The 27,346-nt window shown below is 54.0% G+C and overlaps 3 protein-coding genes across 4 annotated transcripts in view; all 3 read right to left on the bottom strand.

Annotated features, from left to right (window-relative positions):
* Positions 1-2,000, bottom strand: part of SYCE3 (synaptonemal complex central element protein 3) — a 30,799-nt gene extending 28,799 nt beyond the window's left edge. The window contains exon 1 of the mRNA XM_027543508.1: positions 1,936-2,000. The gene's annotated coding sequence lies outside the window, so the exon portion shown is untranslated. The remainder of the gene's footprint in view (positions 1-1,935) is intronic.
* Positions 2,001-6,201: 4,201 nt separating this feature from the next.
* On the bottom strand, positions 6,202-14,866 carry CPT1B (carnitine palmitoyltransferase 1B). Of its 2 annotated transcripts, none has more exons than XM_027540390.1 (19): positions 14,344-14,866; positions 13,727-13,886; positions 13,256-13,395; positions 12,775-12,949; positions 12,460-12,561; positions 12,134-12,271; positions 11,959-12,036; positions 11,007-11,114; positions 10,849-10,933; positions 10,044-10,239; positions 9,556-9,741; positions 9,371-9,476; positions 9,165-9,281; positions 8,588-8,752; positions 8,377-8,511; positions 8,134-8,286; positions 7,527-7,640; positions 6,872-7,010; positions 6,202-6,733 (listed from the first exon to the last, which is right to left on the bottom strand). In XM_027540390.1, the coding sequence occupies exons 2-18, from the start codon at positions 13,865-13,867 to the stop codon at positions 6,888-6,890; spliced, it is 2,262 nt and encodes a 753-aa protein (XP_027396191.1). In that variant the 5' UTR covers positions 13,868-13,886; positions 14,344-14,866; the 3' UTR covers positions 6,202-6,733; positions 6,872-6,887. The 2 variants fall into 2 exon arrangements, with proteins under 2 accessions (XP_027396191.1, XP_027396190.1); XM_027540389.1 differs by having other exon boundaries at positions 6,918-7,010.
* A 92-nt stretch (positions 14,867-14,958) lies between these two features.
* CHKB (choline kinase beta) lies at positions 14,959-18,526 on the bottom strand. The gene is made up of 11 exons (XM_027540392.1): positions 18,038-18,526; positions 17,758-17,866; positions 17,368-17,481; positions 17,044-17,177; positions 16,680-16,775; positions 16,424-16,482; positions 16,255-16,336; positions 16,018-16,126; positions 15,770-15,873; positions 15,415-15,496; positions 14,959-15,255 (listed from the first exon to the last, which is right to left on the bottom strand). Exons 1-11 carry the CDS (start codon positions 18,259-18,261, stop codon positions 15,181-15,183), a joined length of 1,188 nt encoding a protein of 395 aa, XP_027396193.1. The 5' UTR covers positions 18,262-18,526; the 3' UTR covers positions 14,959-15,180.
* Positions 18,527-27,346: the final 8,820 nt, after the last annotated feature.

Genomic DNA, 27,346 nt, shown 5'->3' with positions numbered 1-27,346 from the left:
GTGTAAGATGGAGGTGGATACAAAGCAGAGGCTTCAAGGGACATGGAGTTGAGGGGCAGGTAGACTGGGGGCTAGAGCATGAGGCCGCTAGAAGGATGGAGCCTGTGGGAAGAGTAACCTTGGATCTCAGAGGAGGGAAAAGTCTGGAAAGTAGATCCAGGAAAAGAGCTGAAGTGGAAGAAGAAGACCATGGGATTAAGGTCCATTCATTCCTTTCTGGGAGGTTGTCTAGGATGAGAGCAGGTTGAGGATGGGGAGGAGACCTGGGCCAGTGCCAAAGCCCAGGGGAATGAGGGTAATAGCCAACCGTGGGGGTTAGGTGGGCAGAGGGAAAGTGGGGCTGGGAAGGAACTGAGGGATCACCTTAGGGTGTGAAGGCATAGGGAATGTAGGTCCTGAGGACTGAGGAATTCAGAGGCATAAGAATTGCAAGGGCCTGGGACCTTGTTTGTGCTCTAAGGGTCTTGCCCAGTAAGAAGAGCTTTAATGGAATCTGGGAGCCTTGCTGGAGTGAGAAATGTGAGAGGATGAGAGGGGTACTTGGATCAGAGATTCTCTGTGGAGTGTGTGTGTGTGTGTGTGTGTGTGTGTGTGTGGTGGTGTGAACAGCATGGGAATAGAATGTGTGAGTAATGCTCTGGGCGGTGGTCCTCGGGAGTCTGGGACCACGCCTGGTGTGCAGATGTGAGGAATTCAAGCTGTGTGATGTGAGTCCAGGTGTGGGGTAATGGGTGAGCGGCTCACGCGTATGGAGTTCAGGGCGTGCAATTTGAGGATCTGCGGGAGGTGCGGGTGAGGGGCGGGGCTAGGTGAGGAGACCTCGGAGAGGGGCCGGCTGCGAGGGGCGAGGAGACCGGGTGAGGAGACACGGGTGAGGAGACCCTGTGAGGGGCCGGCTGCGAGGGGTGAGGAGACCGGGTGAGGAGACACGGGTGAGGAGACCCTGTGAGGGGCCGGATGTGAGGGGTGAGGAGACCGGGTGAGGAGACACGGGTGAGGAGACCCTGTGAGGGGCCGGCTGCGAGGGGCGAGGAGACCGGGTGAAGAGACCCAGGGTGAGGAGACACGGGTGAGGAGACCCTGTGAGGGGCCGGCTGCGAGGGGCGAGGAGACCGGCTGAGGAGACACGGGTGAGGAGACCCTGTGAGGGGCCGGATGTGAGGGGTGAGGAGACCGGGTGAGGAGACACGGGTGAGGAGACCCTGTGAGGGGCCGGCTGCGAGGGGCGAGGAGACCGGGTGAGGAGACACGGGTGAGGAGACCCTGTGAGGGGCCGGATGTGAGGGGCGAGGAGACCGGGTGAGGAGACACGGGTGAGGAGACCCTGTGAGGGGCCGGCTGCGAGGGGCGAGGAGACCGGGTGAGGAGACACGGGTGAGGAGACCCTGTGAGGGGCCGGCTGCGAGGGGCGAGGAGACCGGGTGAGGAGACAGGGTGAAGAGACCCAGGGTGAGGAGACACGGGTGAGGAGACCCTGTGAGGGGCCGGCTGCGAGGGGTGAGGAGACCGGGTGAGGAGACACGGGTGAGGAGACCCTGTGAGGGGCCGGATGTGAGGGGCAAGGAGACAGGGTGAAGAGACCCAGGGTGAGGAGACACGGGTGAGGAGACACGGGTGAGGAGACCCTGTGAGGGGCCGGCTGCGAGGGGCGAGGAGACCGGGTGAGGAGACACGGGTGAGGAGACCCTGTGAGGGGCCGGATGTGAGGGGTGAGGAGACAGGGTGAAGAGACCCAGGGTGAGGAGACATGGGTGAGGAGACTCAGGATGAGATGACCCAGGGTGAGAAGGCCGGGGTGAGGAATTGGTAGTTGCCACACCTTCGGTCTGGCGTCGGACGGTGAGCACCGTGTGGGGTGCCATGGCTTGGGGGTTGGGGCACCAAGGGAGAGTACGGAATCCCCAGGCGGTCCGGCCCTTCTCACCTCCCACTTGCCTGCGCTCGGGTCCTGTTCAGCTACCTGCCACTGACGCCTGAGGCATGAGGCCTCTCCTCAGAGTGACGCCCCTCCCCTTTCCGTTACCAGACCTGCCCCTGGAGCTGATCTCTGGCTTTCATTGGCTGCCTCCTGGAGCGGAAGGGGCGGGGCTACGAGCACATGCCTACGCACGCCTGAGGCTGGCCCCAAGTCCTGGCCTTGAGGTCTCATTGGCCGGTCGCTGAGGGCGGAAGGAGCGGGGCTGCCCTGGCTGGTTGCACAAGTGGGTACATTTCAATGAGCGCCGAGCATGGATTGAGGGGTGGCTGAGGTTGAGGCATGGCAAACCTCAGATGAGAGGGGGACACCCCCGTTCTGATGCGAGTGTTTCCCCCCTTGCTCCTGATCGTAAGTCTGAGGATGCTGGGCAGTCTGCTTGACCACTGTGTCCCCAGTATACAGGAGGGCACTTGGTAGTAACCACTGTTGAGTGAGTAGTGAGTGCTCAAATATTTTTTCTCACAGCTACCATGCGCTGCCAACATTGTTACAACTGCCTCACAGAAGAGAGTGCTGAGGCTCAAGGAGATGAGGCAGGGGCCTAGCTCAGGCCCCATCTGGGAGGTTTGGGTACCGGTTCCAGCCACGGTCTGCCAGGTACCCTGGCCTCCAGGCAGTGAAGCACAGATCACCAAGCAAGGCCAAGTGAGAGTGCCACTCAACTCCAGAGGGGCTGTACATAAAGCTCTGGTCAAGAGGAGGCTAAAGAGATCACTGTGGCTCCTATAAGTCAGTCCAAGGAGATAGAGTTTGATGGGCACCTTAGGAGAGTGGTAAGCCTAAGAGTGACAAGGTGAAGGGGTCGCTCAGGCTGCTGGAGGGAGAGTAGAAATGGAGCAGCTGTTGCTGTTTGGGTCCATGATGATGGAGGTAGGCACAGGGGAGGGGGTGGTCATGGTGGAGGGAAATACAGAGTCAGAGCCATTTAGAAGATTGACTTGACAAGGCTTGGTAATGTGGGAAATGAGGGAGAAAGAAGGGATGGATGAGGAGCTGCAGAGTGATACCACTGGCTCAGATGGGGAAGAGTGGCAGAGAAGGCAGTTTAGGAGGTTGTTAACTTCAGTTTTGAATACCTTGAACTCTGAGATCCCTGACAAACCTGCGACCCACTCTCAGGGATTCTGATCCTTAGCAGAGTAGGAAACACATCTAGAGTTGAGCCAGACGGTTCTGGGCACAGAGTAAGGACACGTCTCTTTCTTGAGTCCTCTGTCTGGGCCACATCCCCTTTCCAGGCTGCCAGGTTCCTGCCCCTTCTTAACCGGGTTCTCTGGCTGTTCCTTCCTGCACACTTCCAATCGCTCCACCATTTCCTCAGACTTTCTAGACTGATTTCTGTTATAGCATCCCAGAAAAACATGAATCAGGAATAACTCTGAGGGGTAATGAAGACAGCTTCAGGGAAGGAGTTTACCAGGCTGAGAAAGGGGACAGGATTCCAGACAGGAGGTTCAGTAAGGGCAAAGGTGTGGATGTGCCTGCCTCCTTTAGAAATGAAGAGTGAAGTTGGGGTTCAGGTTTCTTGTAGGGGAGCGTAAGAGACTAGAAATCAGTTGATCTGAAATGTGAGGGCCTGGAAGGTGGAGGTGGGTGTCTGAAACACCCTGTAAAGATCATGCCAAGATGGATGGACTGCCAGGGAGTCCAGAGACATCTATCTGCCCATACACTTGTGCATCTGAAACTGGCTAACTGTTCACCAAATGTTTCCTTTATAGCCTGGGCACACAGCTAGACTACATTTCCCAGCCTCCCTTGCAGTATGAATCCCGGCCAATGGGATGTGGGTAGAAATGCTCTGTATTACTACCAGGCCAAGTCCATAAAAGCCGCCTATGAGTAAGCCCTCTTTCTCTCTCCTCCATGGACCTGAGGGATGTTGATTTCCAAGGCAACTAGGGAGCTACCTGAGGAAAGCAGGACCTCTAACAGCCCATTTTTGAATCATGGTATGGAGCAGAGTCTTCTTATCAGCCAACTGAATAAAAATTAAACTTCTATTGGGCTAAGCCATTGAGATTTCAGGCTTTGTCTCTTATGACTGCTAGCCTTAACTAGTAATGCATATCTGCACATCTGTGGGTTACTAATATAGATTTGCATTTGGTGGGTAATCATCGGAAGTTTATACCCTGGTTTAGCACTGTGGTTTCTTCTCTTATTTCAACCAAGGACAGATAAGATAAAAGAACTTTGACTGAATTTAACCTTAATTAAAAGCCAGCTTGTCGGCTCATTGTCCTCCCAGGGCTGGGTAAGCTGATGTCTCCCAGAGGCCAACCAAATCCAGACTGTTTCCCAGGGCAGATCACGCAGGCACCTGAGAGGCAAAGGTCTGTGAAGGTACTTTTGGAAGCCCAAGAAAGCTCAGATATGGAGTGTACCATTTTGTAAGCATAGCTGTATTTTATGAGCTTCTCACAAGACCCAAAAAAGGTTATGTGTATATGCATGGCTGAGTCCCTTTGCTGTTCACCTGAAACTGTCATGGCATTGTTGGTTAATTGGTTATACCCCAGTACAAAATAAAAAGGGGAAAAAAAAAAGAGCTTAGGACCCTCTGTCCTGGGAATCATCTCATGCTCTCAGGGTTCTAGCAAGCTTCAAAGCTATTATCAGGAGCCTAAATCTCCTTTCTTTCAATTTATATTTTCAAGATTTTGAGGCATTTTCACAAACGTTTCTTACAGTCATGTCAGATTCAAACACTTAAAAATTTTAATCACCCAGACACCCAAATAAAATGTGAACTACCCTTGCCAGCTCCCTAGTTTCCTGATTCTCATCCCTTAGTTTAAGTGCCCTAGTTTCTCCCAACTCCACCATCACCTGGAGCAGTGCTCACTGCTACATCTTGCTTCTATCCTCATCGTGCCCTCAGCTCAGTTCAGTCGCTCAGTCGTGTCCGACTCTCTGCGATCCCATGGACTGCAGCACGCCAGGCCTCCCTGTCCATCACCAGGAGCTTGTTCAAACTCACGTCCATTGAGTCGGTGATGCCATCCAACCATCTCATCCTCTGTCGTCCCCTTCTCCTCCTGCCCCCAATCTTTCCCAGCATCAGGGTCTTTTCCCATGAGTCAGTTCTTCTCATTAGGTGGCCAGAGTATTGTGCCGTACTTTGTTCTAATATTATTCTGGTTAGCCAAAATGATCCCATTAAAATTTACAACCGATTATATCATCCTCTGCTCAAACCCCAGTGGCTTCCCACATCATGACAAGAAGCTAGAGCCTGGCCTACGAGGCCCCCGCTGCCCCTCCCCTGACCTAACGCCAGCCACAGGCCTCGGGGACAGTTCCTCTACCCCAGCAGGCTCCTCCCACCATGAAGCATTGACTCTTGCCACCCTCTTGGCCTGAAATACTGTGCCCTCAGGTATATACATGGATTGCACCCTCCTCTCCTGCTGGTTTGAGTCAAATGGCCCCACTCGGGAAGGCCTGGCTCTGCCACGCTGTCTGAAATTGCCACCCATCCCTTCTTTGTTCCTCCCCTCACTTATTTTTCTCCTTAGCACTGATTACCATCCGACTTACTATGTAATTTGCTCATTCTTCTTGGTTATTGCCTTTCTCCCTCACTAGACTCTGAAGCCCCACAGGGAGGGATTGTTTTTGCTGGTTCTGCTCACTGCTGTGTCCCAGTGCTTAGCACACTGAGTGCTCAGTAAGCACTTGCTAAATGGATTACTCAAAAGCCTCCTGGTGTCCCTGCCAGCCGCTCCGTCCCCGGACCCATGCCTGCCTCACTGAGTGGTGACATGCTCGTGGGCACGTGGTGCCTTGCTCACCACGGAGTCTCCCGCATGGAGCCAAGGAGACGGTGGCTGCTCAGCAGAAACTGGCTAATAAGAGAAGGCCAAGGACTGTATCTAATGCACATTTGGTTCTCAGCACCTAGCGGAGCAATGAGATCTAGATTTGTTCAGGCTTGTGGTAATGGTAACTGAGTACCTGCTTATACTTTCATATTAATTTTTTTGTTTACTCGTAATATTATTTTAATAAAAAGCCGGCCTGAAGGAAGGAATGCCTGTTGCTCCAGATTATCCTATGCGCCCTCACAGACATGACTACCTGGCACCCAGACTCAGGCCTGGGACTGCAGCTCCTCCCTATGCTGAGGCCTCCACAGAGCTGTGCTCCCGCCCAGGGAGGTACAGAGGAGGCAGGTGGGCCCTAGCTCCAGCACACAAACAGCGGCACCAGCGAACGGGTGGAAGTTCTAAAGCAAGAATTTATTCCAAGTGCATGTGTGGGTGTGGACAGCAGAGACCCATATTTAAAGCAGGTCAGAAGCCTCTCACAGTCTCCAGCCCTAGCCCTTCCCTGGCCACCTTGCTGGCCTGAGCTAGAGCAAGGGAAGGGACTCCTAGTCCCCCACCCCCCAAAAAAACCTACAGGTACTTAAGGGCTAAAACAGAACCATACAGCCTTATTTTTATTAGCATCTAGCAAGAAAAAAAAAAAAATCAAGATTCCCTCCAGCCCTACTTCCGCCACCTGAGCCCTCAGGGAGCAGTGTCAGCTGGGGGAGCACTTGTTTCCGGAGATGTTCTTGGAGCCTGGGCACCTATGCGCTGCCACCCCTGTGCCTGCAGGCCGACCACAGGCCCCCTCCTCCACTCTGTGGGGACAGAAGGGCAGCTGGCATCTCTCCAGCCCTTAGCCATCAGCCTTGGGAACTTGGAAAAGATTGGCGATGTCTAGCAGAGCTTGGCGGATCTGGTTCCCAAAGCGCTGGGCATTCTGTGGAAGTCAAGAGTTCAGACCAACCTCCAGGCGAGCCCCTGCCCCCTGGCCCCACGAGCAAGGACCCTTCCAGACGTGCCCTGGGGGCGAGCCCCCGACCCCTGGCCCCAGGAGCAAGGGTCCTTCCAGACGCACCCTGGGCCGACCCTCCTCAGGCAGAGTAGCAGCAGGGCAGACTCACTGTCTCTGAGCTGGAGAACTTGCTGGAGACGTGGAAGAAGATGGTGTTCTCACCCGCGATCATGTAGGAAACTCCATAGCCGTCATCTGCCACCTGAGGCAGTGTGGAGGGTAAAAAAGGAGAGGTGAGCTGACCTTGAAGATCTGAAAGCCAAGCTGATGTTATCCTTGTTCTGCGGACAAGATTCACAGGAAGGGGCCCACCCCCAGGAAACCGTGGGAAAACAGAGGAGCTCTGCGCCCCAGGGTTGCAGACCCCACCAGGGGACCCACGACCTTGCGTCCCCTCAGGAGGTTCAAGAGCACCGCCTCTCTCCACGGCGTCTCCAGCTCCCTGACCAACTAGCCTGTGTGAATCTCAGTGGCAGAGCTGGACTGTCTGTAAGCCCCCTTCAGAGAGCGCATCAGCTCCAGGCAGGGTCACTCCAGCAGGGGTGAGGTCCCATCCACTTTCCTCCCCACAGGTCGACAGGTACCCATTCTGTTCCCATGCCAGGCAGGTCCAGGCCTGTGCTCTTGCCTCTGGTCTGACCCCCTTGAGTCCCTGCACTCCCCAATGATACGCCCGTCCCCTAGTCCCGCCCACCTGCCCACCTTCAAGGGCACTTACAGGGCCAAAGCCACCGCCGGCACCAAGGTGTTTGGGGTACTTGTTTGGGTCGAACATACGGATCTGGAATTGAGCGATCTGGCTAGTGGAGAGGCGCCAGGGTTCTGAGAGCACCTGTGACAGGGAGGCCCTGCAGTCAGATGCTCTGCACACCTGCAGACAGTGGTACCTGAGCACCTGTCCCGGCTGAGGATGCAGAAGGGACGGATGCAGGGCCTTCCTGACTGTGGCCCTGGTCCCCGGTCTGTTCCCACTGTCACAGCATCTGCACAGAACCCTCCATCATGGGACCTGCCTGTCCCGCCCCTGCCTCTACCCGGACCCCGAGCTGTTCCTCCTTATCCCACGCCACGGCCTTGGTGGCTGTCTGGGCACTGAAGGCTCCCTCCGCCCGGACACCCCAGTCCCCCTGAGCCTCTGCATTTCCCTCATGGGCGCTGCCACCCCCTGACATGTCACGTTTGTCCGTCCATCCCCACTCACGCCAACACCCACTCGCCAAGGGGAAGGCTGCTGCTCTGGGCCAGTCCACAGGCCTGGGCGGGGCATGGAGCAGGCAGAGCCACCGAGAGCGGGCCTGCGGACAGACATGCCCGTCCACACTGACCTCAGCCAGGAAAGGGGATTCGACTCCCAGGTACTTGGAGACCACGTAAAGGCAGAAGAGGTGCCTGTCAATCCCCGCCCCTGTCATGGCCAGGCGGTACATATTCTGGTGCTTCTCAGCAGCCTTCCGGAACAGACGTTGGAGGTCTTCGTTCTGGGGGCAGAAACAGGGCCGTGAAGAGTAGGTCTGACCCCGAACCCGCAGAGGCCGAGCGGTCGCCAGCACGAGGCCACGGGGGCTTACCAGGTGGCGCCCCTGCACCATGGCCTGGACAAAGGCTGTGGACTCGCGGGTGCAGGAGCGCACGGTCTCCGTCCGGCCCTCTCGGAACATTCTAGTCATTGAGGCTTCATAGGTCAGGCAGAACTTGCCCCTGTCCTGGGGAACACAGAAGGGTGAACCTTGGGGTGCACCCGGCTGCCACCCCGCCTGCTCGGCGGCCCGGGGCTCCTACCCGGAAGTGCGCCAGCTGCAGGGCGATCTGCACGAAGGCGTCAGGGCTGGTCCGGCACTTCTTGATGAGGCCTTTGCCAAAAGGCAGGAACTGGAAGCAGTACAGCTCCACATCGTCCGCCAGCGCCTTGGCCACCTGGTAGGAACTCTCGATGACCGCCTGGCACTGCCAAGACACGGAGGGGTCAGCTGGGGGCAGAGCTCTCCAGCAGGACTCCGGGGTCATGTCCAGAAGGCCTGAGGGCTGGTAACGGAGGAAGGCAAGGCTGGGCAGGCCTCAATGTCCTCAGGAGGAGATGCCACAGACAGGCCGGGGGCGTCAGCACAGAGGCCCCGCTGGGCTCTGGGGGGGAGGGAGCACTGACAGGTGCTTCCCAGACATGAGCTCACACCTCACGTATTTCTCCAACCCCCAGACGGTCCTGGGATCTTTGTTCTCCCTGGAGTCGGTCTGGACCATGAGAGACACTCGGACCTTTCCCCTGAGAGTGGGGCTGGGACAAAGGGGAGGCCTGCAGGGCATCTCAGGCCCTTGTCACTCTCACACAGCCACCCCTGCCCCTTCTCGGCCCGCACACCTGCTTAGGAATGTCCCACTGGAGTCGCTGAGGTGGGGGCAGCACAGGGTTGGGTTTGCCCAGACAGTGCCCCGTCTCTGTGTAGCCCAGATGGAAGGAGTCGGTGCCCAGGACAAACTGCAAGGGAAGGTCAGGCTGAGAGGCCGTCCTTGCCCTGCCACCCCGCCTCGAGCCTGCCCTGCAGGGCCCCTCCCGGGGCCTGTTACCTCCCAGAGGTGCCCTATGATAGGGGCGTCTGCCCACGCGTGCTCTGTGTTGAGTCCCAGCTGGCCGTTCTTGAAAGAGATGAGTGTGAAGGACTTGTCGAACCACCTGCAGCGGGAGGAGAAGGGCAGTTGGGGGAGGCGGGGGGAGTGCGGGGCCCGCGTGCGGGGGAGCCGGGGCGTGGTACCTGTTGTAGCAGTTGCCGTGCAACAGGGCCTTGCCGTAGAGGCTGAGGCTGGCCTCGTCCTCCGGGTCATAGTGGTGAGACTCCTCATCCAGAGCCACGAAGAACGCAGCGCGCTCGATGGCATCCAGGGCAGCCTTGTTCTTGCCAGAGCTGAAGAAGGCCTGGCGTGCCTGTGCCCACTCCACTCTGAGGGCACAAGGGCAGAATGAGGGGGGACCCCTGCAGGATGAGAGCCCTGCCCAGGACCTGTGTCTGCAGCCTCTGCAAAGCCGCATCCAGCCAGCAGCAGCTAGAGGTCACAGCAGCTAGAGGTCTCAGCAGCGACTCCCCGTTGCTGCCACCGGCGTTCCTGACGACGGCAGGTCCTGGTCAACACCGGGCACGCCGGGCCTACATCCCTCCCTCTGTCAGGCCTCCTGCCTGAGTTCCAGGGTGGCACGTGGGACCGAACTCCTCTCCTCCTGGCGCCCCAACTTGGGCCCCAATACCTTCCCCCTGCAGTGAGGGCTGCCAGTCTCTCCTCCCCGGGCTGGGGTGGGGAGGGGTCGTCCAGGATCCTCTGGAACTGCATCTCCAGGTCCCGAGGCTTGAGCAGGCGGGAGCCCTCGTAGAGCCACACCTTGAAAAATCGGCCCTTGTGGTAGACAGCCACGTGCCTGCTGTCCGGGAGGTGCTGGAGCACATCTGTGGCAGAGGCCAGGGTGGACTCAGGCAGAAGCAGGGGTCCCCCGCTCCACATGCTTCCCCGAAGGCTCCAGCCCCACACCAGGTGGCCATGAGGACCTCCGCCTGGCCTGCCTTCCCCCAACCTTTGGGCATTGAGCCAGAATTTCCATGTCTCTCACTTAATGCCAACCACAATCCCATGAGAGGCATTTCACAGAAGACGAATCTGAAGCTCTAGGAAATCACAGACTGTCCTGGAGCCAGAAATGCAGGTGCTGCTCCGGTGGCCCTGGGCAAGCCCGCCCCTCCTCCTCTACAGGCTCCTCAAGGCAGGAGCTCCATTAGGCTTTCTGTCGCTCTTGTGCAGGAGACTCTTCCCTTGCACCGGGAGCCCCTGCAGGGAGGGGCTCTGTCCTGGCCTCTCAGGGTCCCAGTAGTAGCATTGTGCCTGTAAGCAGTAGGTGTCTACTATCGGCCACAAACTATCTTTCGCAGTTTCACAACCCTAAGATGCTGAGGATGCTCAGGGAGCAGCATGCAGCAGGGCACTGGCGTGGTGGGCCCACGGCTGGCAGGGAGGGGCCTCCACCCACACCCCGGCACGCGTGCCCGGCTGCGACCCCGTACCTGTGTCCTTCCCTGGGATGCGAGTGGTGTTGAACATCCTCTCCATCTGGTAGGAGCACATGGGCACGAGGCCCAGCGCCATCACCTGGGAGGAAGGGCCGGCACGACTCAGATGCGGCCCCTCTTCCGGTCATGCCCTCACCCCCAACACAACTCACAGGCTTGATCTCTTCACGGTCCAGTTTACGGCGATACGTGATCATGGCGTGGACAGCATTTCCCAGGCGGGCAGCCTGCACGTCCGTGTTCTTGACGAGCACCAGGTCCTACAGGGAGACAGCAGAGCCTGCAGGGAGGCTGCGACGCGTGTGCACGGTGGCCCCTCTGTCTGGGCGTCTCGTCCCCTTTCCCCAGTCCATCCTGCGTGCTCTCTGAGGTGAAACATGTGACCGGTCGTATCACCCCCTGCCCTGGCTTCGACCTGAGCTACTTTTCCAAACCCCTTGTAGCTGTTGACGTTTTGTTTATTTTTCTTGGAGGAAGAGGTTCCGCCACCACAGAACAGCTTAAACCCTCTGGCCTAGACAAGCTGCACATAGGTTTCTAGAAAGATAACTTTGTGGAGGAGGGGGATGGCAGCACCCTACTTGAAATGTGCTTTGGAAGAAGGAGAGGAGAAGGTGAGCAGGCCTGTGGCTGGGTGGCACCCCCAGCGGGTTGTGCAGCCGTAGCCTGGGAGCAGGAGGAGGGCCGCTCCCATGGGGTAGGAACCGACAGGTTAGGGACCTGAGCCCTAAGAGAAACAACTCTGGATCTACTTAAGACGCACTTAAGGAAGTTCCCTGCTGTCAGGACAGCTGGGAAGTCAAGGCTGGAAAGCCAGTGGGAGAACAAGGAAGGAAATGACAGAGCCTGAGCTGGGCAGGGCAGTGAGCCTGAGGAGCCCCGGGGGGACAGCATCAGGCTGCGGGGTCGACTCGGTTCTTCAGATCCGACGACAGTTGTAGGTCACGCACCCCCATCTTCCCTCTGCTTCAGGCCTCACTCCAGAACCTCCACTTGCTCGTGGAAACTACCGCCGCGGCTCTGAGCTGTCCTCCAGGTTCTGCCCCGAGACCAGGGTGGGGACAGAGCTGAACACAGAGCAGCCTGTGTGGCTCCAGCTCTCACCATGACGTAGTAGTTGCTGTTGACCACGATGGGGTTCCTGCCCCGGAGGTAGACGTACTCCTCCCACCAGTCGCTCACCTAGGGGTGGATGGGAGGTTAGAGTCGGGGCAGAGGGTGGTGTGTGAGCAGCCAGGACACAGGGAGGGTGAGGGTGAGCCCAGGAGGTAGAACTCACGTAGTTGGTTGCCCACCAGGACTTGAGTACCAGGTACTTCTGCAGCCTGGGGGCAGTCTTCTCCTCGAACTCCTTGGCCAGCGTCTCCATTCGATAATATTGCTCATCATCCAACAAGTGTTCCACGGATTCTAGGTACTGTCCAGGCAAGTCATCATCAGTGTGAGGGCCAGGCAGCAGGAGCCGCCTGTGTCCTGACCTTCCTCCAAGCCCAGCCTCACGGCTCCCTCTCAGGCTGACTCTTTGTAGGCGGCATTCTCACGTTTGAGTGAGTTCTTTGAGTGCAGCCTGCCCTGCACACTGGGATGCCTGACCCAGGCCCTCACCCGATGAACTGTGGCTGGCACGCTGGGCACCGGCAGCTTGGGCAGAGACGTCTGGAAGCTGTAGAGCATGGGCCGTCGGCCAGACAGAAGGCGGACACAGACCTGAGGATGCAGAGTGGAGAATGTTGAGGGGGAGGCTGGAGGAAAGAGCGGAAAGTAGCAAACACTGGAGGGGCTGCCCCAGACCCTCGGAACCGGGACACACCCCGCCAGGCACCAGTGCCCTGCCTGGCTGTCCCCTCCAGCTCAGAACCCAAAGTGAGGCCCTGTGGTCTCAAACCAGATGCCTGGATCCCTCCACCGGCCCCCACTCACAGCCCAGACTCTGGTCAAGTGGCTGGTCTGGCCGTGCAACTCAAACATCCAACCGTGGTAGGAAAGAAGCAGTTTCAGGGTTTGGCGAAAGAAGAAGATGCCCATCATCCAGACCCCCGTGGAGAAGATGGCCATGCTGAAAAGCGTCCGGGTGTATGGGGTCCGGTAGGGACGCCTGTCAGAGAAGAGGAGAGGCCTGCAGGGGGTCCACTTGAGGCCAGCCTCAGGGTAGTTCTGATTCTGCAGACCTGATGTATATAAAGCCATCTGGGGTAGGCACCAGAGGAGGAAAAACTCTCTGGATACACTCACATCTGAGCGCCTGAGAGCATCACACAAGAACTCACAGAAGCAGGGACTGAGCCGGCGGCCATCTCCAGGGAGGGCTGCCCTGTGACCTCCAGTGGCTAGTGTCCTGCACCTGCCCAGGAGTCTTGGCCTCAGAGCCCACCCAGCCCTCTCTCATGGCCTTACTTCTTACCCCTCAGGAAGCCATCTCTGGATATAATAGACCAGTCCCATGGAAATGTCCACGTTGTAGTAGGAGGAACCCGCTGTTGCCATAACCACGACCAGCCAGCTGGTGGGGCTGCCAGGGTACACGCCCCTGAGGATGCCATTCTGTGGGCAGAAACGGGCCATGCTCACAGAGCAGGAAGGACTGGGGTGAGCGGAGACCTATGAGGTCTTTGCCCGCTTTTACTCCTCCAAATTCCCACGCCTGCACTGATTACTGTGTCCTAAGACCACCTCCTGCTCCCGTCTCCCCTCCCCACCTTGAGCACCCCTCTGGGCTCTGCAGGGCTGGAGCCTGTCACTCAGCAGAACTGCCAGCCCAGATAGGGGAGGAGGACCTTGACAATAGGCAGCAGCTGACACCTGGCCTCTGCTTCCCTGGAAGGCTGGATTCTGCACCTGCTGGGAGATAGAGACCAGGACCACCTGCGCCCACCTTGATGCGAATCAGGCGTTTCTTCCAGGACCTGATCACGGACAGGTAGATGTGTTTCAGCACCTCCCGACTGAGCTGGAAGTCGACCCCCTCTGGGGTCACAGTGAACTGGAAGGCCACAGCCTGGTGCGCTTCCGCCATCCTGGGGGTTGCTTGGCACCTGGGAGGCGGCAGGAGGGGGCGTGGGCAGGCTCAGCCGCCGAGCCGAGGCTCCGCCCCGCCATTGTCCGCGCTCCTGGCCCGCCCCCACCACCCTCCCTGGGCCAGCCCCCGTAGTGTCATGGTTTCCCCCAACCCCTGGCCGCCGGTCGGGTCCTTCAGCCTCGCCAACCGCCTCAGAACTTTCGCACAATGGTGCGGTGGTCGGCAAGGGGGTCAAGGCCTTGAAAAGTTCAGAAACCCCGAGGACAGCAAAGGGCGGCCTCGGGGGCGGGGGAGAGTGGCCTGGGAAGCGGAGTGTCTGGTTTGGAGTGAGGCGGGGTGGGCGCACCCCTAGCCGTGTCACGTGGGACCTTGGCACCAGCCTCCACCCACCCCTTCCCCCCCAACCCACCCCTACGCGAGCTCAGAGCCCTGGGCCCGGTCGGCGGACCGAGCTAGCCCGCAACTCCACTCACAGCTAGGGTTTGCTCCTGTTCGATTGTGGGGCCAGTCGCTCTGGCCCGTGTCCGCACGTCCTTCAGGGCAGGCCACCTAAGTCCCGCCCTCGCCGGGAACCTGACACCCACTCCCAAATTTGGGTTGAGAACAGATGCGGGGCGGCAACGAGAATCTACCCCCACTTCACGATGAGAATCAGGAGTGGGGATGGGGAGCGGGTTTCTGCAAGCTGAAGATCGCTCAAAGTTCTGGGACCAACGGGGCTCACGTGAGGAGGGCGGCATTTGAACTAAAAATAGCTGAATGTAGGGAAAAGGTCACCCGGGTGTCAGCTGTGCCTCCTGTTCCCTGATGGCCAGTGCTGAGGGTGGGGCAGCCCCACCCCAGGGCCCTCTTTGCACCCATTACTCCCCAGTACGCGACCCAAGTCCCCCAGGTATTTATCACTTCTAAGCTGCAGTCAGGGCTGGGGGATGCAGAGGGTTCCCACTGGCAGAATAGCTCCTGACCAGCGTCAAGCCCAGATCACCCAACAGCTGTAAGCGAGGCTCCTTGCAGTAGTCCTTGGTCAATCTGTGTGCAATTCTTGGTGGGTCCTTTCCGCAACACCCAAGGAGGACTAGGACAGGGCATGAGGGATGCAGCGAGTTTATTGTCTTATGGTACATACGCCAGGGCTTCTGCCCACTTGCCTGCGGTGGGAATCTGCTTGAACCTGGGGTCCGGGGGAGGTTAGCCTCCTTAACCCCAGTCTCAGTGGGGCTTAGCCCAGTCCCCAGGGCCTCCCCTGTGCCCCTCCCCCCAAGGTCCTGCCCTGGAGGCTCCAGGAGAAATGCAAGGAGTCGGAGGTGGAGTCAGGACGAGGGGTGGAAGCTGGTCATCTGGCCCTTCTGCTGGAAGTAGAACTGGAACCGAGACTGCGCATACTCCTAGGGAAAGAGTCCCCAGACGGTGAGAACGCTTGGGCCCAGCACCCCCAGCCCCTCAGTGTGCCCATGGCCACCTGACTACGCACAGATGTCCGAGAGGGCCCAAGGCGCCCGATGCGCTCCGTCCCCACATCTATCACACGTACCTGGGTTACTTACCAAGTAACCAAATTCTATAGTGGACATGGATGCCTGAAGGATGGACCAGAGACCCCAAAAGAAATGAGATGCCAGGGCATACCTAAGGGCAGGAGAAGCGTTCAGAGGACACCTGGCGCCGCCTGAACCCGGCCACCAGGACGGCCGAGCCTCAAGGCTCTGACTGCTCCCCGTCACCCTAAGCCACCCTGTCCTGACTCTTCCCCATCTCAAACTGTTCTCTGCCAGCCTCAGACCTCACCGTCGCCTCCTGCCCCCACTCTACACTGACACCTCACCTGCAGCCCGGCGTCTACCCGCCGCTGCCTCCCTTTCCTCTGCATCCTGCTCTACCCTGCCACCTGTCTCCCCTCACCGATTAGCTTCCACCAGCAAATCTGCTTCCAGTTTCCTCTGCTCCTCTTGGGAGATGGTCTCATCTTTCTTTACCTCTGCCAGGTAGTGGCGAAGAAAATGGAGCTGAGATCAAAAGACAAGAGTCAGGAAATGGGGAGCCTGGTGAAAATTTCCCAGTTAACACCCTTCCTCACCATTCCTTCCAGACTTTACCCTCCTTCTCCTGTACAGGCCAGGTCCTGTTCCCCCAGCTTCTGACCCACATACCTGCTGTCCCTCAGTGGGGTAGTTTGCAGGCTGCGCTTTGTAGAAAGGCCACTCCTCGTGAGTATAATCGTAAACCCACTCACAAAAATGGTTCCCGATGTCAAAGCCCCTGAGGGAATAAGGTGGACACTAAGCCCCAAATACCCTAGGCAGCTAGGATGCAGAGATGAAGGCCTGGTCAGCCTTTCTAGGGCACTGTGGGAACAGGCCCACGGGAGGCCATCTGCTCACCCTCACCTGTAGTTATAACTGCTGTACTCGAAGTCCACCAGCATGAGGCTGTCGGTGTTTTTAGGCTCTGAGAGCAGTAAGATGTTCCCTGGAGGAAAGTGGTGAGATTCAGGTCACTCCAGGGCCCTCTGGCCCCCCTCACCTGAGGCTGGGACACTCAGATGCCTTCTCTTACCTTCTTGGATATCATTGTGGCAAAAGACCACTGGTGATGGGGTAGTGTCTAGCAGCTTCCTGTAGGGGAACAGGGGCATGGGTCCTGAGCCAGAGTGACAAAGGAGGGTCAGAAGGATCCTCGTGGGCTAGACCTTGATTCCAGCCCTCAGCAAATCCTGGGGAGGACCCCACTAGGTGCCCACACCCCACACTTCCTGTGCTCTGTCCGGCCCCCTCCCGGACCCCTGCCCCTACCTTGTCCTGTCTGCCCCCACCTGAGGTTGCCCATCTCATCCTTCAAGCTGTACATCTCCAGCAGGTTCATCTGGGGAAGGCTGGTAGGGGGCAGGTCCTGGATCTGCTTTAAGTACCTGAAGCCCAAATAACAGGATACACTCAGTGTACTACCCCTCCCCTCTCCCCTCGGCCAGGCTGTCCTGCCTGTTCTGTCACTGAATGGCTTGTCTGGCAATCTTTGGAAGCCTGTTCTGTAAGAGGTCATGTTAGACAGTGGGACACTGGCTTCACTACTGGAGGGGAGGACAGAGCATCAGATACATTCAGTCGCAGCCCAGAGGAGTGACTGGCAGCTTGGGGGTTCAGTCATGTGCAGGAGCCCTGAGGAGGCTCCTGACTCACCGCTCCATGGTCCCGAATAGCCAGTGGGGCTCCTTAGTGAAAGGCATCTCCATGCCGTGGAACTTGGCCATCTTCGTGGCAATGGCTGCAGACAACACTGGATCTCGAAGCTCATGTGTCTTCAGTGGCCGGCTCTGCACCCAGGAACCTATCAGGGTGGTGAAGGGGCTGGGGCAGGTGGGGGAAGGGTGGGGGAACGGAGGTGGGGTGGAGTCAGGGCTTGGGGAAAACTCCCTACCTGGGGTGAGGGATGTGAAGGCAGACACTGGGAAGGGGGTGGGGGGGGAAGGAAGTGCTTCGGGTAGGTCAGGGCCGGGCTCGTACTGGGATGTACTGTTCCAGCCGGCCCTCTGGAAAGACTCCGTAGAGCTGGGGCCCCAGCGACCGCTCTGCAAGTATGGCGAACATCACACTTTCAAGGACCAAGGAGTCCACGCCCTGAAGGAAGATGGACAGTGAAGGGACCACAGTCACAAGGGGCCAAAGGCAGAGGGGCGCCAACACACACGAGGGTCGACTCGCTCCTCCCACCACAGCTGGGACTCACCGCCGGGGGGTGGGGCGGGGCTCCAGAGCGCAGGCATTGGTATCATAATGGACAAAATACTCAACCCCTGGACTTTAGTGTCCTCCACTGCGCAGTGGGGACCACACCACCTGCCAGACTTGGGCGAGGGGTCCCCAAGGCCACGGCGGTCCTCACTCGCCCCTCACCTGCAGGATGGCCCCGTACAGCCGCAGCAGCACCTCCCGGGGCTCCTCGCCAACGCTGGGCAGGTGGTCGGGCAGCGAGCAGCGGAAGAGCAGGTTGCTGAGGCCTCCGCTGCAGACCCACAGCAGGGCGCGCTCAGCACGCCGTCCGTTCCACCGGCCCGGCGTCCAGCCCCCGCGCCCCGCGCCCCCGGCCCGCCCCCGGCCCAGGAACGCCGAGGGTCCCCAGGGCCCGAGCCCGACCCGGCGCGCGCACAGGAGGGGCTGACCCCTGACCTCCCACCTCACTGGGTCAACCCTCAGCTCCTCCGGCCGCGCCTGGCGCCAGGCCCCGCCCAAGTACTCTCGGCACCACTGGTAGGCGCGGCGCTCGGCGTCTCGTGAGCGCGCCGAGCCACGCCGCCGGCTCGGGGCCGCGTCAGGGCACTTAGCCTGCAGCAAGCTGCCCTTGGTCAGGCAGCCTCCGAGAGGCCCGCCTCCGACCACATCGGTCCCCTCGGCCGCCATGGCTCCAGCGCGGCCGGGCCAACGCCCCGTCGCCGCTCAGGTCCTTTGGGCGCGCTCGGCTCCTTCCGGCCGCGCTCGGCTCCGCTTCCGGCCAGCCTGCACGGCTCGGGTCGCACTCGGGTTGCCTGGTTCTAGTCGGCTCTCGGCGGGGCCCCTCGGCTCTCCTGGAGATCTTGGTCCGGGCGCGCGTTCCGACGGCTACGCCCCGGCCCTGCTCAGGGCGACGGCCAATGGCCTCTCTCTCCTGGCCCGGCCGCCGAGAGATAGGACGTTGTTTGGACCGCAACCCGGAAGCAGGAAATGGCGCGGGCCAATCAGAAGCGTTATGAGCGGTCGGGCCCTCGGCGCCCGGCCTGTCACGTGGGCGAATCACGTGGGCCAGTGGCGCGTCCTAGGAGCCGGTCGGACTCTTCAGGGCGGCTACCCGGGAACGCTCCCGTGAGGCAAGGTGGGCCTTCGCCAGAGTGTGGGAGCGCACAGGGCAGCGTGGGCGGCGGCGGCCCCTCGGTGGACACATTTGGCCCCCGGGGCAGTCGGGCAAGGAAGTTCAGTTCAGTCGCTCTGTAGTGTCCGACTCTGCGACCCCATGAACTGTAGCAATCTATATGATTGCTGATATATATATATGATATGTAGGTATGATTGATATATATATGTATATCATATATATGATTGAATCTATATGATACAGCAGTCTATAAGGATGGATATATCCCTGCTCCCTGGAGCATCTATAGTAGTTGCGGTGGGAGGAGACAGATAATAAACATACAAGAAATTACACATTGTGAAAGGAGCTACGAAGGAAACAAGCAGCATGTATTGTGACAGAGAAATGAGGTAGGAAAGCCTTATTTTAGACCAGGTAACGGAGAAGGCAATGGCAACCCACTCCAATGTTCTTGCCTGGAGAATCCCAGGGATGGCGGAGCCTGGTGGGCTGCCGTCAGCGGGGTCGCACAGAGTCGGACACGACTGAAGCGACTTAGCAGCAGCAGCAGCAGCGGAGAAGGCAATGGCACCCCACTCCAGTACTCTTGCCTGGAAAATCCCATGGACGGAGGAGCCTGGTAGGCTGCAGTCCATGGGGTTGAGAAGAGTCCACACGACTTCACTTTCACTTTCACTTTTCACATTCATGCATTGGAGAAGGAAATGGCAACCCACTCCAGTGTTCTTGGCCTGGAGAATGCCAAGGACTGGGGAGCCTGGTGGGCTGCCGTCTATGGTGTCACACAGAGTTGGACACAACTGAAGCAACTTAGCAGCAGCAGCAACAGCAGACCAGGTAGTGAGGGCTTTTGGTAAGGCCAGTGCAGTAGCAAAGCCAAGGTCCTATTTCTGGTTCAGTGTAGTCGCTCAGTTGTGTCCGGTTCTTTGCAGCCCCATGGACTGCAGCACGCCAGGCTTCCCTGCCCACCACCAACCCCCGGAGCTTGCTCAAACTCATGTCCATCCAGTCAGTGATGCCACCCAACCATCGCATCCTCTGTCCTCCCCTTCATGAGTCTGAGCAAGCTCCAGGAGATGGTGAAGGACAGAGAAGCCTGGCGTGCAGCAGTCCATGGGATCACAAAGAATTGAACAGGGTTAAGTAACTGAACAAGAACAACATGTATGGATGTGAGAGTTGGACCATAAAGAAGGCTGAGTGCCTTTTGGGCACTGAAGAAGTGATGCTTTTAAACTATGGTGTTGGAGAAGACTCTTGAGAGTCCCTTGGACTGCAAGGAGAGCAAACCAGTCGGTCCTAAACAAATCAACTCTGAATATTCTTTGGAAGGACTGATGCTGAAGCTGAAGTTCCAATACTTTGGCCATCTGATGCAAAGAGCTGACTCACTGGAAAAGACCCTGATGGTGGGAAAGGTTGAGGGCCAGAGAAGGGAGTGGCAGAGAATGAGATGGTTGGATGGCATCATCGACTGAATGAACATGAGTTTGAGCAAACTGCAGGGGATAGTGAAGGACAGGGACGCCTGGCGTGCTGCAGCGCATGGGATGACAGAGAGTCGGACATGACTAAGTGACTGAACGACAACAACAAACGTTCCACTTAAAAAAATTTTTCCCTTAAAACTTAAAAAGAAAAAGAAGCTCATTTAACAGTGAAAAATGTACGACAGCGTGTGAGTTGCCATTTGTTGCTCAGTCACTCAGTTGTGTCTGACTCTTGGCAACGCCATGGATTGCAGCACCACAGTCCAGGCATGAACTGCCCTGGGTCCAGCACTTCTGCAACATGCTGTATTACCTGTAAGCAGCCAGTCTAATGGAGAGAAGGAATGGCTTCTTAAAGACTTAGGGAAAGTCCCAGCTGTAGGGCAGTATCTTGAGGGTTTGGGGTGCATACACTGAGCGCCCCGGTAGATACACTGTGTGTATCCAGGAGCAGCGACACAGGCCCAAGAGCCCAGGGGCTTGGGCTCCCTACCGCTGACCGTCACACTCAGTGACCCACTTGCAGAGTTAGCGCCTTCTGTCTCTGTAGCATTAAGCTCTAATGGGTTAGACCCCTTGGTTCCCAGGTAGGGAACACTTCCAAAGGGAACTTCCTCTGCTTCCAGGGAAGGACGCCTCCACTGAACCAGGATCTGAAGATTCCACCAGCTCATTTTGATCTCCTCATGCTGGCGAACCAGCAGGCAAAGAAGGAGGGGATAATAGATCCAGATTACTAAGAGTAGGTAGGGTTGCTGCTACTTAATGGGGCAATCAGGAGTTGGTCTGAATGGAGACCAAAACATATTTAATACCTATTTATCTCAAACTATTCTAGAGAACTGAAGAGGTGGGACTGCATCATAACTCATTTTTAAGGCCAGCATCACCCAGATTACAAAACCAGATAACAGCACACGCACGGTACCATGTCTGATGAACACAGATTGAAAAATCCTCAACAAAACACTAGCAAACCAAATACAATACATTAAAAGGACCAAGTGGGACTTATCCCAGGGGTTCAAAGATGGCTCAGTACCCCCAAATCAGTATGATATACCGCATTAATAAAGGATGAAAACCTAATAGTTTTCTCAACAGACGAAGAAAAAGGATTTGATTCAACACCCATTTATGATTTTAAAAAGGTCAAGTGAGCATAGAAGGAATGTACCGCAACCTAATAAGGGCCATACGTGGTGAGATCCCTGGGTTGGGAAGATCCCTGGAAAAGAAAATGACAACCCACTCCAGTTTTCTTGCCTAAAAAGTTCCATGGACCGAGGAACCTGGAGGGCTTACAGTCCATGGGGTCATGGAAGAGTCGGATACGACCTAGCAACCAAACAGCAACATATGAGCCCATAGCTAACATCATAATCAGTGGAGAAAAACGGAAAGTCACCTCTAAAATCAGAAGCAAGACAAAGATGCACACTCTCACCACTCTTGTTCAACGCAGTGTTGGAAAACCTAACAAGAGCAGTTAGGCAAGATAAAGAAAAGGCATCCAGATTGGAAAGGAAGAAGTAAAACTACCACTATTTGCAGATGACATGATTTTGCATATAGAAAACCCCAAAGACCCCACCAAAAATATTAGAAATAATAGATACGAAGAACAAGATATGGGTAGGGGATTAAGAAATACAATTTACCTCTTTATGTGTAAAGTAAATAATCTACAAGGATATATTGTACAGCACAGGGAATAGAGCCAATATTTTATAATAACTATAAATGGAGTATAAACTTTAAAATGATGAATCACTATGTTGTACACCTGGGATTTATATATATAAATCAATGTACCTCAATAAAAAGAAAATGGGGAAAATACATTTTTCAGTGAAAACATTTCTGTGAAGCTATAAAGAGTTTCAACTTTAGCTTCCTGATAATAAATGGGATTTTTAAAATTTTCTGGGAAAAAAGAAATAATAAATATGGTAAAATTGTGGGGCACAAAATCACCATTAAAACATCTGTTGCATTTAGGGAATACCCTGGTTGACCAGTGATTAGGACTCCATGCTTTCACTGCCAAGGGCCCAGGTTTGATCCCTGGTCCCGGGACTAAGATTCCATGCCATGTGGCATGACCAAAAAAAAAAAAAAAAATACTGTTACAGTTCTGTTTGCTAACAATGAGCTAACATAAAGAGAAGCAAAATTCCAAAAAGATTTCTGTTCTAACTTGTTTCTCCTCCTCTGTTCCAGCCTTTTACATTTAGCTTATTTTTGTTTTTATTTTAGGGTTCATTTCTTGAGACAGCCAGTAGTTGGGTCTCATTTTTTATATGGTCTAACAGTCTTTGCATTGTAACTTAAGAGTTTAGAAGATTTCTATTTAATGAAATTGACATCTTGGCCTTAAAGTTACCATCTTGCCATTTGTTTTATATTTGTCCCATCTTTGTTTTATTGATCTTTCTTTTTTTTTAATCTTTGCTTTATTATCTTTTTTTTAAAGGCTCCTTAATCTTTTTTTAAAAAACATAATTTTATTTATTTATTTTTGACTGTTCACCAAGGAAGCCCTGTTTATCTTAGTTTTGCTTTCTTATTAAACAAGTCTATTTCAAAATTCCATTTTATCTTCACTCAGCTAACTGGCTATATCTCTGTTAATTATTATTATTTTTTGTCATGCTGCACAACATGCAGGATCTTAGTTTCCTGGCTAAGGACTGAACCCATGCCCCCTGCATTGGAAGCGTGGAGTCTTAATCACTGGACCACCAGACAAGTCCCTCTGTGATTTTTAATGTGCATTCTCTAGATTTTATAGTATGCCTTTTTAGATTATCACTGTCTACTCTCAAGTAATAATAATCTAACATATAAGAATCTCAGTCACTAAGTCATGGCCAACTCTTTGCAACCCCATGAACTATATATAGCACATCAGACTTCCCTTTTTCTTCACTGTCTCCCAGAGTTTGCTCAGACTCATGTCCATTGAGTCAGTGATGCCATCCAACTATCTTATCCTCGCTTCCACCTTCTCCTGCCCTCGATCTTTCCTAGCATCAGGATCTTTTACAATGAGTCGACTCTTCCCATCAGGTGGCCAAAGTATTGGAGCTTCAGTTTCAGCATCAGTCCTTCCAATGAATATTCAGGGTTGATTTCCTTTGGGATAGACCGGTTTGTTCTCCTTGCAGTCCAAGGGACTCTCAAGACTCTTCTTTAGCACCACAGTTTGAAAGCATCAATTCTTCGGTGCTCAGCCTTCTTTTGGTCCAACTCTTACATCCATGCATGACTCCTGAAAAAACCATAGCTTTGGCTATACAGACCTTTGTTGGTAAAGTGATGTCTCTGCTTTGTTAATATGCTGTCTAGGTTGGTCATAGCTTTTCTTCCAAGGAGCAAGCGTCTTTTAATTTCATGGCTGCAGTCACCATCTGAAGTAATTTTGGAGCCCGAGAAAATAAAGTCTGTCACTGTTTCCATTGTTTCCCCATCTATTTGCCATGAAGTGATGGGACCAGATGCCATGATCTTAGTTTCTTGAATGTTGAGATTTAAGCTAGCTTTTTCACTCTGCTCTTTGTCAAGAGGCTCTTTAGTACCTCTTTGCTTTCTGCCATTAGAGTGGTGTCATCTGTGTGTATGTGCTCAGTCACTTGAGTTGTGTCCGACTCTTTGCGACCCAGTGGCCCGCCAGGCTCCTCTGTCCGTGGGATTCTCCAGGCATGAATACTGGAGTGAGTTGCTGTGCCCTCCTCCCGGGATCATTTGCATATCTGAGATTATTGATATTTCTCCTGGCAATCTTGATTCTGGCTTGTGATTCATCCAGCCTGGCATTTCTCATGATGTACTCTGCATAGAAGTTGAATAAGCAGGTTGAAACATACAGCCTTGATATATTCCTTTCCCAATTTTGAACCAATGAGTTGTTCCATGTAAGGTTATAACTATTCCTTCTTGCCCTGAATACAGGTTTCTCAGGAGACAGGTAAGGTTGTCCAGTATTCCTATCTGTAACAATTTTCCAGTTTGTTGTGATCCACACAATCAAAGGCCTTAGCATAGTTAATGAAGCAGAAGTAGAGTTTTTTTGGAATTCCTTTGCTTCTTCTATGATCCAGTGGATGTTGGCAATTTGATCTCTGGTTCCTGCGCCTTTTCTTTTTTAAAATTTTATTTATGTATGTATTTTTGTCTGTGCTCGGTTTTTGTTGCTGTGTGCACACTGGCTTTCTCTAGTTGGGATGAGCGAGGCTACTCTCTGGTTGCGGTATTCAGGCTTCTCATTGTGGTGGCTTCTCTTGTTGCAAAGCACAGGCTCTAGGGCACGTGAGCTTCAGTACTCGCGGCTCAGTTGTAGTGGTGCACGGGCTTAGTTGTTCTGTAGCATGTGAAATCTTCTCAGGCCAGGGATTGAACTTGTGTCCCCTGCATTGGCTGGCGGACTCTGAGCCACTGAGCCACCAAGGAAGTCCTCCTCTATCTTCTGTAAATCCAGTTTGTACATCTGGAAGTTCTCAGTTCACATACTGATGAAACTTAGCTTTAAAGATTTTGAGCATTACCTTGCTAGCATGTGAAATGAGTGCAATTGTATGGTAGTTTGAACATTCTTTGACATTGCTTTTCTTTGGGATTCCCTGGTGGCTCAGAGGTTAAAGCGTCTGCCTCCAATGCAGGAGACCTGGGTTCGATCCCTGGGTTGGGAAGATCCCCTGGAGAAGGAAATGGTAACCCACTCCAGTACTTTTGCCTGGAGAATCCCATGGACGCAGAAGCCTGGTAGCCTTCAGTCCACGGGGTCACAAGGAGTCGGACACAACTGAGCGACTTCACTTTCACTTTCTTTGGGATTAGAATGAAAATTGACCTTTTCCAGTCTTGTGACCACTGCTGAGTTTTCCAAATTTTCTGGCATAGTGAGTGTAGCACTTGCACAACATCATCATTTAGGATTTGAAATAGCTCAGCTGGAATTCTGTCACCTCCACTAACTTTGTTTCTGGTAATGCTTCCTAAGGCCCATTTGACTTCACATTCCAGGCTGTAGGTGAATGACCACACCATCAAGGTTGTCTGGGTAATTAAGACCTTTTTTGTATAGTTCTTCTGTGTATTCTTGCCACCTCTTCTTAATCTCTTCTGCTTCTGTTAGGTTCTTGCCATTTCTCTCCTTTATTGTGCCCATCTTTGCATCAGATGTTCCCTTGGTATCTCCAGTTTTCTTTGTGTTTCTTTTTGAACAGTTTTATTTACTTAATTTTGGCCGTGCTGTGTTTGTTGCTGCACAGCCTTTTCTCTGACTGAGGCAGGCAGGGGCACCTCTCGGGTTGCAGTGTGCGGGATGCTCACTGGTGTGACTCCTCTTGTGGAGCTTGAACCTTAGGGTGCATGATCTTCACTAGTTCCGTTTCATTGCCACAGCAGCTCCCAGGCTCGAGGGCACAGGCCCAATAGTTGTGGTACACGGGCTTAGTTGCTCTGCAGCATGTGGGATCTTAAAGATCAGGGATCGAACCCATGTCTCCTGCATTGGTGAAAGTGAAAGTGAAGTCGCTGTGTCTGATTCTTTGCTACCCTATGGTCTGTACCCCGCCAGGCTCCTCTGTCCATGGGATTTTCCAGGCCATAATACTAGAGTGGGTTGCCATTTCCTACTCCGGGGGATCTTCCTGACCCAGGGATCGAACTCAGGTCTCCTGCATTGCAGGCAGACTCTTTACCGTCTGAGCCACCAGGAAATTCCTGCATTGGTGGGTGGATGCTTTACCACTGAGCTCCCAGGGAAGCCCTCTCCAGTTTTCTTGAAGAGATCTCTAGTCTTTCCCATTCTGTTGTCTTCCTCTACTTCTTTTCATTGTTCACTTGCAAAGGCTTTGTTGTCTCCTTGCTATTCTTTGGAACTCTGCATTCAGTTGCATATATCTTTCCCTTTCTCCTTTGCCTTTGGGGCATAGACTTGGATTACTCTGTTGTTGAATGGTTTGCCCTGGAAACAGATCATTTTGTCATTTTTGAGATTGCACCCAAGTACTGCATTTCAGACTTGCTGACTGTTAGCTCTACCTGGTTTCTTCTAAGGTTAGAATCTTACAACAGTGTATTCCGAGTCTTCCTCACTTCCCTTGTGCTGCTGGTGTATGTTTTACTCACGCGTATGTTTAAACTCTACATTGCCAGTTTAACAAATGTGTACAGTCCATTGTACTGTGAAGAAATTCAAGCACAAAAGAAGGCTCACCCTCAGTCCTCTTTGCTCCTTTGCGCAGACCCAGGCTCTCCTCTGCTGTGCTTTATTCATTCTACAGAACTTCCTTTAATATTCTTTGTATTGTGGGTATGCTAGTGGAAAGTCATCTCAGATTTTGTCTGTCTGTGGTTTTTAATTTCGCTGTTACTTTTTGGAGGATATTCTCACTGCATGTAGGACACTAAGTTGACAATTGTTTTGCTTTTAGCAATTTAAGGATGTCATTCCATTTATTACGGTTTACATTGTTTCTTATGAGAAACCAGCAAAAAATCTTGTCTTTATTTCCTGATATGCATGTGTCTTTTTTTTTTTTCTGGCTGTTTTTTAATACTTTCTTGATATTATTAATTTTTAGCAACTAGATTATTATATGTTTTCAAGTATTTTATTTTGTGTTTATCCTCCTTGAGATTTGTTGAATATTTGGGACCTGTGGGTTTATAGTTTGCAAAACCTCTGGAAAACTTCAGCCGTTATTTCTTTCAGTACGCCTGTGTGTGTACCTGCTTTGTGTCTCTAACTACACTGTTCTTAGACGGCCTGCTATTTTCCCCGAGGTCAATGAGGCTTGGTTAATTAAAAATTTTTTTTCTTTCTGCTTCAATTTGGATGGTTTCACTTTATATACTGAATTTTCATTTCCCGAAGTTCCATTTGATTCTTTTTTATGTCTTCCCTTTCTTTGCCTATTGTGTTTATGTTTCCTATAAATTCTTGAGTGTATTTGTAACAGTTCTAAAGTCCATGGCTGTTAATTCCATCATTTCTGTCCTTTCCAAGTCTGTTTTGACTGATATTTTTCTCTCCAGATTTTTCCTGCTTCATTGTAGGTCTGGGATTTTTTTTTTTTTTAATTGGATGCAGGACAAAGGTGCTTGGATTTCATAATCTTCCTCTAAACAGAGTTGA

The sequence above is a fragment of the Bos indicus x Bos taurus genome, chromosome 5 (genome assembly GCF_003369695.1).
Source record: "Bos indicus x Bos taurus breed Angus x Brahman F1 hybrid chromosome 5, Bos_hybrid_MaternalHap_v2.0, whole genome shotgun sequence".
Taxonomy (NCBI): Eukaryota; Metazoa; Chordata; class Mammalia; order Artiodactyla; family Bovidae; genus Bos; species Bos indicus x Bos taurus.
This window is presented reverse-complemented; position numbering and strand designations above follow the sequence as displayed.